General features: G+C 41.2%; 1 protein-coding gene across 10 annotated transcripts; it reads left to right on the forward strand.

The window, feature by feature from the left end:
• Positions 1-2,323: 2,323 nt before the first annotated feature.
• LOC105056674 (uncharacterized) lies at positions 2,324-8,274 on the forward strand. Of its 10 annotated transcripts, none has more exons than XM_073247644.1 (7): positions 2,324-2,803; positions 2,892-3,031; positions 3,227-3,421; positions 3,713-5,776; positions 6,033-6,146; positions 7,415-7,452; positions 8,106-8,274. In XM_073247644.1, the coding sequence occupies exons 1-4, from the start codon at positions 2,339-2,341 to the stop codon at positions 5,280-5,282; spliced, it is 2,370 nt and encodes a 789-aa protein (XP_073103745.1). In that variant the 5' UTR covers positions 2,324-2,338; the 3' UTR covers positions 5,283-5,776; positions 6,033-6,146; positions 7,415-7,452; positions 8,106-8,274. The 10 variants fall into 10 exon arrangements, with proteins under 10 accessions (XP_073103745.1, XP_029123832.2, XP_073103740.1 ...); XM_029267999.2 differs by having other exon boundaries at positions 6,074-6,146; XM_073247639.1 differs by lacking the exon at positions 8,106-8,274 and adding an exon at positions 7,609-8,026 and having other exon boundaries at positions 6,074-6,146.
• Positions 8,275-10,797: the final 2,523 nt, after the last annotated feature.

A 10,797-nucleotide genomic window follows, 5' to 3' on the forward strand; every position in this document is an offset into this window, starting at 1 on the left:
CTATGTCTTCGTTGAGGTCCCGAACCTCGAGCGTGGCCGCGTTGAATCGCGCCACGAAGTTTCGGAGCGTCTCGTTTTCCCCCTGCTTGAGGGAGAAAAGGCTGTCCGACGTTCGCGGCGGCTTTCGGCTGGTGCTGAAATGGGCCACGAACGAGTGCTCGAGCTGCCCGAAGGAATGGATACTTTCCGATCGGAGACCGGAGTACCAGGCCCTGGCAGCCTTGCGGAGTGTGGCGGGGAAGCCGATGCAAAAAAGAGCGTCGGTTGCCCCTTGAATCGTCATGAGAGCTTTATAGCTCTCGAGGTGGTCGACTGGGTCGGTGGAGCCGTCGTATGGCTCCACGTGTGGCATCTTGAACCGACTGGGAATCGGTTCGTCGAGGACCAGTCGGGAGAGTGGTTGGGCGGTCTGGAAGTCGACGTCGTTCGAAGACCTCTGACCGTCCGTCTGCAGTTGGGCGAGTCGGCGGTCGATTTCCTCGAACCGTCGCTCGTAGTCGTCCGTTCGTCGATGCTGGGAGACCCCAGGGGTGGAGCCTCCGGAAGATTCTGAAAAGGAGGCCGACGGTGTGCGCGGCCGCTTCTCCTTCCTTGCCCGTTCCAACGGGGAGGGAGAGGGCCGCTGGGACCGTTGGTCATCGCGCCGTGGTCGTCTCTCCTCCTCTCTGTGGGAGCGCTGTTGAGGGCGCTCACGTGGAGACGATAGGGATCGGCGCGGTCGCCGGCGGCTGCTCCTGGAAGGCATGGGTCGGGCAGCCGGCTGCTGCTGGAGGCATTTGACTGCGTCGGTCAGTACGGTCATCTGCCGTACAATGGCCGCAATTTGGGCCTCCGTGGTCACTGCAGGGCGCGGAGAGCTAGGCTCCGCCGCTGGTGGGGGCGGGGAGGCTTCTTCCCGGCGGGAAGAGCGCCTGGCCGACCCAGTGACTCTCGATCGTTGAGCTCTTGTCTTTGTCATGCTGTACCCCTACCTGGCGCGCCAATCTGTTGCGGCCAATCGCCTCGTCGCCCGATCGCCGGGAAGCGTGCACCTGCAAAAGGAAGTCCGCACTGACCGGAGGCGGCTCCGGCGGGGACCCTCTGACGGTCAAGTCAGAGAGGTGACTGGGCAACAGTGAGATGTAGACGGAGAGCTCGATCGAGAGAGAGAGAGGGAGGAGCGAGCCTGCGTTTGTGGGAGAGACGGGCGGATCGATCCTTTGCACTGTTGCCTTCCCCGGTATATATAGTGGAGCACGGTATGGCGCCGTCATTAATGGCGCGGACAAGTGAGGAACTGTCAACTCACTGTAGACTGTCAGAGTCACCGTGAAAACATCATGTCGCCGTGGGGCTGTCAAATCACTAGGGTTGACAATGCCCTCGGCGGGACAATGCCCCTAGGTGGCCGTGCCGCATGTTGCTGTCAGAACTGACAAGGTCTGGCAGCTGTACGGCGATCAGAGGAGTCGATCGACCCTAGGTCGGTGGCCAGCTGAGTGGCGTCGGGCTCCTCCGTTGGTCGGCGAGTTTTATGTGAGTCGGCCATCAGACTTCCTGGTCGGTCGGTCGCCAGTCGGTCGGTCGGTCGGCCAGTCGGAGTCGTCCGTCGGCCAGTCGGAGTCGGCCGTCGGAGTCGTCCGTCGGAGTCGGTCGGTCGGCCAGTCGATCGGTCGGTCGGCCAGTCGGTCGGCCAGTCGGAGTCGGCCAGTAGGTCGGTCGGCCGTCGGGGTCGTCCGTCGGTCGCCAGTCGGTCGGTCGGTCGGCCAGTCGGAGTCGTCCGTCGGCCAGTCGGAGTCGGCCGTCGGAGTCGTCCGTCGGAGTCGGCCGGTAGGTCGGTCGGCCGTCGGGGTCGTCCGTCGGCCAGTCGGTCGGTCGGTCGGCCAGTCGGTCGGCCAGTCGGAGTCGGCCGTCGGAGTCGGTCGGTCGGCCAGTCGGTCGGTCGGTCGGCCAGTCGGAGTCGTCCGTCGGCCAGTCGGAGTCGGCCGTCGGAGTCGTCCGTCGGAGTCGGTCAGTCGGCCAGTCGGTCGGTCGGTCGGCCAGTCGGAGTCGGTCGGTCGGTCGGCCAGTCAGAGTCATCCGTCGGCCAGTCGGAGTCGGCCGTCGGAGTCGTCCGTCGGAGTCGGCGGTCGGGGTCGTCGGTCGGTATATCCCAACAATTATCACAACTGAGCATTTGGTCTAGTGGTATAATTCTCGCTTTGGCTGCGAGAGGTGGCGAGTTCAGTTCTTGGAATGCCGCCGGTGGTTGGTTTAATTATTTTAAATTATAAATAATCTCTATTTTTTATTTTTTATTATATATATATATAATTAGATTACATCTCTCACACGTGGCGTATCAGGGCCACGAACTGAAATGACGGGACACGTGACCCGGTTCGCCTATCACCGTTCCCAGAGCCCCAAACCCTTGCTTCATATAGGCCCTTCCTCTCTTCCCCCTCTTCTCTTCCGGTCGTCCCCCTCGCCTTCCACCCTGTCAGCCGGACATCTGCGCCGACATCCCTGCCGTGGTAACGGACTTCCGGTGGCAACCGCCGGAGCCTCTCCTCGCCGGCGCCTCGATGGTGAGGTAACACCCACCCATTTCCTCCTCTCTTTTCTCGGAGCGGAGCGCGTGCCGGCGGCCGTGGGAGAAGTGGGCGGCGGAGGCGAAGGGGGCGGGATCGAGAGTGGAGCGCGTGCCGGCGGCCGTGGGAGAAGTGGGCGGCGGAGGTGGTTTTGGGCGGCTCTCCCCACTCCTTGCCTTCCACCGAGAACCAATCACACCAACGATCAAATCCAAAGGGAAAAAAAGAGAGAAATTCCTCATCAAATGTTGGTGAGCTCCTTCTCTTTCCTTCTCTTATCCACTTTTCCCCAGTTGTATGCCAATTTTTCCGATTTCTCACGCCCTCTCGACGCCTCAGTCTATTGCCGCCGGCGAAGAATTCCAGCACTTCATCCGGATCCTCTGCTCCGATCTCCACACCCTTCCTTTCATCAGGGGTATCGGCGATTTTTTCTCTGGAATCTTCTCCCAGATATCACAACCCGACGACTATCAGAGGTATCCTTTTTGTTACAATCCACGATTTGCTAAACTTGACGCCTAATGTGGTCTGTCGTTGTTATTGATGCGTTTCCTTTGGGTTTCCGTTGAAAAAATTGATCCTTTATTTGATTTTGATACACCATCAGTTTCTTGTTGAATTTAGTTATCATTATTTTTTTAAATCATTCTTTGATGTATGGGTTGTCGTAGATCCGATGGGCAGCTGCCATTGATGGTCAAAAGCCCAGGACTAACTGTCGAGGAGCCATACTGCATCAATGTGCAAGACTGGTTCTTCAAGCAGGGTAGGCAGGGTAATTACAATGACAACAACGATCCACGTGCTGTTTTCAATGTGTTGGATACCGTCCTCGTTGACACTATGGAGCGATTGAAGAAGTTAAGGTTGGTTTATATATTTAGCTGATTGAAATCAGTAATTCTGTATGCTTCATGAAATGAAATTAAACTTTCACTTGCAATGAATATGTTTAATATTTGCAATATTGTATGCTTCTATTTTGATCAAAGTTTCACTGCACACTAAAATTTTTAGCATGCTAATGGATGTCAATTTGCAGTTAGAAATTAGGGACAATCACAATGCTCGGCCAGGATTGAAGTTCTAAATAACTTTATGTGCAGGAGTACTGATATCTAATTTACTTTTTCCCTCTGGTATCTTGTATTTTGCAGGGAAAGCATGGCCATTGTTGGGAGATGTAGCCTGTACAAAGGAGTTGCTAGTGTTATGAGCTTAGAGGGTACTTCTGAACTTGATTTTGACAGTGATTATGCATTGATTAGGGAATTATGTGCTGAAGGAAAGATTGGAGTTGCTATGCAGCTTCACTCTGAATTATTCAGGAAAAAGGCTATTCCAGATATTCACACTTATAATTTCCTCATGAATGGACTTTGTAAGATGGGTGACTTGTCAACTGCAACTTGGCTTCTTGAATTGATGTCAGATGTTGGCATGTCCCCAAATGCTGTAACATACAATACTTTAGTTGATGCATATAGTCGCTGGGACAGTGTAGACAATGCCCTTAATCTTGTTTCTTCAATGGCACAAAGTGGAATTAGACCAAATATAGTTACTTGCAATATATTAATTCTTGCCCTCTGCAATAGAGGTCTTTTGGATAATGCAAAGAAACTTCTTGCGGATATATTGGAGGAGCATGAGGCTTCAAATTTAATTACTTCAACAATACTGATAGATGGATGTTTTAGGAAGGGAGATATCAACCAAGCACTTGAGCTTTGGAATGGAATGTCCGGTAAAGGTATTAGAATTGATCGTATCGCATATAATGTAATCATCAATGGGTTCTGTTTGGTGCAGGATTTAAAGCTTGCTTACAGATATGTCTGTGAAATGCACAAAAAGGGTTTTATTCCAGATCTTGTAACCTATAACACTCTTATAAGCGGTCTATCTAAAAAAGGGAAGATGGATGAGGCTTGTGATATTCACCGCAGGATGCTTCTTGCTGGTGTTCTACCTGATCAAATCTCATACAAATTGGTCATTCAAGGTCTTTGCCTACAGGGGCACATCCTACAAGCTTCAGAGTTCTTGCAAAAGATGTTAAGAGATTCCATGCTCCCAGAGCCTCTAATATGGAATGTTGTCATTAATGGCTATGGGAGATTTGGAGATGTCACCGGTGCTTACTCAGTTAGAGATATGATGGTAGCACTGGGTGTGGAACCAAATGTCTTCACATACAATGCATTGATAAATGCTCAAGTAAAAGGAGGAAACATAGTTTATGCTCTATTGCTGAAGCAGGAGATGCTTGCTCGTGGGCTTTTTCCTGATGTTGTTACTTATAACTTATTGATTGCTGCTGCATGTAACAGTGGTTACATCTATTTTGCTCACCAATTGCTCCATGAAATGTTGAAAAGAGGTTACCAGCCTGATATTATCTCTTACACTGAGTTGATCAAAGGCCTTTGTTTAAAGAGAAAATTCCAGGAAGCTGAAGAGCTGTTTAGCAAAGTACAGAAATCTGGATTACCTGTTGATCATGTGCCATTTCACATTCTCATAAAACTGCTGTGCAGAAGGGGAAAACTGGCAGAAGCAGTTGAGAACTATGAGAAAATGACCATGAAGGGTCTGGTGAGCCGCTATTCTATGTATAATTCATTATTCAAAGCTCTGTGGGGGAAAGGATATTACAAAGAGGCAAGTCGAGTATATGAGCACATGAGTAGTTTTATGCTGCACAGGTGTGAAGAAGAAGGTTGATTTTGAAGATTATAGTGCAATTATGCAAGGACCTTCCCAACGACAAAAATGTATTATCAAGGATTGCATTAATCAAATGTATCATAGATCATTCTTTATCATTTGTTTTCACCAAATTGGTGGAATGATGCCATTATCTGATTGTCTTCTGAAGAGTTACTGGAAGCTTTGGAATCAGGATTGTGTTGGCTACCAAATTAATGAGCAGACTATTTTGTGAACCAATTTACCTTGGAATTGCAATGCTCAAAACTTGAAGGTTCAATGACCTCAACAGAATCACATTTAAGCTTTCAGATTCGATCAGCTTCCTTTGAATATGAAGGCTAAACCTCATTGTCATGGAAATTGGTTGTGTTTGAGAGTTGGTAATGACTGAAGTTCTTCCTCATTATTACAAAAGCTGGACTAGTGGTTAACACGGAGAATCATGATCATCAAGCTGGGACAAGTCATGAATACCTGCTTCTTTTAGATGTCAGCCCCAATTTACCGTAAGTTAGCATTGTCATTTAGCCTTAGAATATTTTTTTGACTTCTTTGTTAGTAATATGACACTCTTTGGATTCTTGCACACAAAATTTTACATTCTTGTTCATCGATGCTATGAATCATTAGATGTAAATTATGAATCATGTTAAAACTAGAAAGTGGACTGTGTTTCATAGTTATTCTAGTCATCATGTTAATGAAATTTAAATTAAATTCCATATGTGGAACGATGATTATGTCCATTTGATTCTATGCAAGGTTTGTGCTAAAACTCATATTCAACTTTTATGCATTCGCAGCATTGTTTGAGAGAGAAGTGGGGAAAGAAACCATCTACTAGATTTCTCATATTTTAGAGAGCTGCATCGTGAGGTAAACTTATGCCTTTTAGATTTTTGAATCTTCTAGAAATTAATTTAATGCTACCTTTACTAAATTCTAGTGCAGTTTGGATTAGTCTTTTGTTAAGTGTTCCGAGTTCATTCATATAATTAAAATTTTTAATTCATCCTGTCTTTCTCCAGATCTATATGCCTTTTTTCATTCTTTTCATGGGGCACTCACTTTCCTTTTCCTTTGTATGCATATTTTTTGCTGCTGCTCATCTTAATGTGGTGGTATGGTAGGTTCAGGTCTTGAGGGAGTTACTGCTATCATATTGCAGATACTAATGAAGAAGCTGAACATGCGGATTTCATAGCTGTGAGGAGCATTTGTATGAAGATTAGTTTCTTCAACCATTTTAGGAGAATGAGAATTGTTGTCTTTGAAGAATTATAGTTTTTGGTAAATTATGGAGTAAAATATTTAGTCAATTAGAGATAAGCTTTTGAGAGGAAAGCCGAGCTTGGCTATTTTCAACTATTTATTATATGTAGGTATCCTGCTTTGGGCAGTGCCCAGAATTAAATCCTTTGTCAATGTTGGAGTAGGCTTTCATGGTAAACTATAAAGGTTTGTTTTGGAAGATTTATAGTTTTATGGTAAATAATGGAATAAAATATGTAGTTAATTAGAGATCCATTTTTGAGAGGCAAGTTGAACCTGACAATTTTCAACTATTTAATATTTGTAGGAGTCATACTTTGGGCAGTGTCCAGTATTAAAACCTTTGTAGGTTTTTGGTTGAACTAAGAAAGCATTGGAGTAGGCTTTCATGGTGAACTATGCCATTTCTATATCCTCAATGCTGAATTTCTGAACATTCTAATTCAGAATTTCATCTGCCTATGTAAATTGTAAAATGACTTATGCATAGGCCAAGGTGTTAACTGAAACATGTGATTAAATCTCATGCAACAGTCAAGCTTCACATTTCTTAATTCCCAACTTCGAGTTTTGAGATGGGTGTAAAAGTCCTCTCTTTACTCCTGCGTGGTTGCACGCTCACGAGTACAAAATAGAAGTTTGTTTGGAAGCCTTGGGTAACAGATGAGTCGATGCAAATTGTGGTGGTTGGCAGACCAAGTAGAAACTGTTGATGTAGAGAGGTTGCCATGACTTACATTGACATATAAACTTTTAGCACTCCTTTTTTTTAATTGCTTTATCAAGTGGATGGTTTAAAAATTTCTAATTTTGTGAGAGTACGAAATCCAAGTCTATGTTTGTGCTAATCATTATATTTTACTGATTTCCAGGCATATTCAATCATTTGTTCGGGTATTTTCTAATCATGGTGAGCATAATTTGTCCATTTGACAAAAAATCATTCATGTGACCTTTCATAAGTAGCGAACGGGTTTCCAAATATTGACTTTTTTAATTAACTTTATATGATATATATGGTGTGAATGGTGTAAACATTGATTTCAATTTATATGTTGCATTGCAGAAAGATGCATAGAAAATTTATCAAGTAATACCCTATGTGGTTTAGTTTAGTTCTCTTTTAAAGAAGAGAAACTAGTGCGCTGCGCCAGCCAGAAGCCGGAGATCAAGTTACAAAAATAATAAAATAAGGTTTTAATCAAATGGAGAATTGGAGATCCTAGTCATTTTCAGTGCTTCTCTTATTTGTATCCTGTATGCCAACATTAATACGTCCGTTACTCACAATAATTGTTTATTACTTAACTTAAATAAGGGGAATTTGATGATAAGAAATTCTAATTAATGTTTATTTATTGGTTTGATCTGTCCATCCATCTGATGTTCCTTGAATTAGCCATTTGCATCTACGTACATTTAAATTCACATAGATAATGTCCAATATGTGGACATGTATGATATGGCGAGTGATACGTACATTTAAATTCACATAAATTCACATAGATAATCCTTGAATTTTTATTGATCTTTTTTTCTCCCTTTTTTTTTTTCTCCTAACAGGTGAAGAGTATTTGATGAAAGTAAGCATAGGCGGAGAACAAAAATGGAAAAACAAGGATTTGAGTAATCACATATGACCGGATCATGCTTGTGAATCTTATTGCTCAAAACGAGTCTGGAATTATGTTACTCATCAATCTTACTAATGAATACAATCGTTATTAACTAACATTCTAGAATGCTAGTTTTATTGTTTAAAAAGATCATGTATAAAAATTATAGACACAAAAGATCCCTTCATGCCATTTTAATATTATTAGGAAATATTGCTAACTCCGCCCGATCAAGAAGATATCTCCTCTTTTTCTTTTCCATTCTATCCTATCGCCGGTAATTGCGTTACTCTTTGAGAAAGAAGAATTTTGGAGGAACAAGTTGTGTTTTCCCCATAATTCCAAGGGTTATGTTATCCCCATAATTCCAAGGGGCGGAGCGATGAGTTCTTATTTTTTAAGCAAAAAACTGTTGATTTTTTTTTATTTTTTTATTTTGGGTATCGTAAGTGAATGGTGGCTCAAACCATATTGGGATTGTCAAATAGTTTAACAATAAATAGTATTCATTGGATTGTTTGATGGTCTATACAATCTGATGTTAATTATCTACCATTCTATCAAGATAAGTGTTTATCCATTATGGTATGGCATGAAGATATGAACCATTTAAAAAGTTTTGTATCTTTGAGGACTCATTGGGTTTGTGGTAAGAATTTTTTTTAATAAAATATTTTTTAATATATATATATATATATATATATATATATATATATATATATATATATATATATATATATATGATATTTGAAAAGTGATTTTTATAAATTTTATTGATCATGAAAAAATATATATTTTAAAATAATTTATATTTAATTGAGTATTTTTTTTTCAAAAAATTATATAAAACACCTATCATGTCTTTAATAAAGAGATATATCTTTATATATATATATATATATATATATTTGTATGTATGTATGTATTTATATGATATGTAAATTTTATTTTTATAAGAAAGCTATTTTTCCATTTCTTTTTTTTTTGAAAATTTCAATCATATATAAATTTTTTTCTGTGGATCTCTCCCCTTATTTTTTGTGTCTTATTCTTTGGGCAAAAAATTGTTGAATTTTCTGTCTTGGGTGTCGTGAGTGAATAATGTCTCAAATCATATGGGATTATCAAATAGTTTAATAATCATTGAGTATTCCTTGGATTATCTGATCTATATAGCAGGATGTTAATCATCAACCATTTTATCGTGGGAAGTACGTATCTATTATAGCATGATGGGAAGATATGGATCAATCCGGGAAGTTTTATATTTTTAAGATTTATTTGATTTACAGAAAGAATTAAATTTTTTTCTAAGATTGTAAATAGATCAGATTGTCTCGTGATTCAATCTTGCTTGACTGTTTAAATTCGATCCATTTTAAAAAATTTGTAGGGCCAGACCAGGTTCTAAAATTGATCTTGTTCTATTTTTTAGGTTGAATTAGATCACTGAATTTAGATCCAACTCCATTCGAATCTAGTGTATCATTATGATCTAAATCTGTTTGATCCTCTAAATTGTGATTTAAGATTTGTATAGACATATTTTTAACATAAAGATAGATATAAAATTATTTTTATATTTTTATTTATTTTTTAAATAATATTATTTATTACTTATTTTATGTAGTGACAATACTTGACTATATGGCAATTAAAATGTAGTTGGCTGTGGTTAATCTAGATTGGATCTAGATCTAGATTTTTTAAATTGGGATAGGATTATATATAGATCTAATCCGACTTAAATATCTCATTGAATCAAAAAGTTTAGCCATAAACTAGGCCTAATCTTCTATTGGGTTGGATTTAGATCCAACATTAGGATTCGATCAAAGAATTGGATCAAACTAAGATTATTCATATTTCGATCTAATTCGATCCATTTGTATTTTTATTTTTTATTTTAGGAATCAATGTCTAGATATAATGAAAGTAGGTTTTGTATATTTAGTTGATCATAGAAAAATAATATACCGTAGGAGATTTATATTTTATTGAATATTTATTTTTTTAAAAAATAATATATATTATATATTTAATCAAAAAAAATATTTTATAATTTAATTTAATATATTATATATTAAAATAAAATTTTTACCTTGGTGCATCTCTGTTTGATACATGAATAAGAGATTTTGTGTCGCATGGAGTTTTCAAAAGGGAGGAGTGGGCTGCGTTGAGCAACGTCATTTTTTTTTTACTCCCGTAACTTTCGAAGTCGGAGAGGAAGCGAAAGGCATTGGGCTGGCTCTTGAACGATTTTGCTCGACTGGTGGATACGAGGAATCTGACTTTTATCATGACATTTGATATGGGTGGCCTCCCGTTTGGAAGAAAGGGAAATTCGAAAAGGACTTTCAAAAAAAAAAAAAAAAAAATCGATAATAGAAGCTGGTGCCTCCCCCGCACGGCTGCCTGCGGCGGAGGAGAACCACAGGAGTTGGGAGAAAGACTCGGGAAGGCCGCTGGAAGTGAGTATTCCTCCTCCGTCCCTCTCCCGCCTCTTCGATTCATTTATTTGTTTGATTCTTGCACTGGTGGGTGAAAAGAGCATCACATCAACGGATGTGACATCAAATCGTTTACCAGATCCTTATTAATTTGCTACAGTAGGTCTTGACAAATGGGGAAAAAAA

This window comes from Elaeis guineensis, chromosome 13 (genome assembly GCF_000442705.2).
Source record: "Elaeis guineensis isolate ETL-2024a chromosome 13, EG11, whole genome shotgun sequence".
In the NCBI taxonomy this organism is placed as follows: domain Eukaryota; kingdom Viridiplantae; phylum Streptophyta; class Magnoliopsida; order Arecales; family Arecaceae; genus Elaeis; species Elaeis guineensis.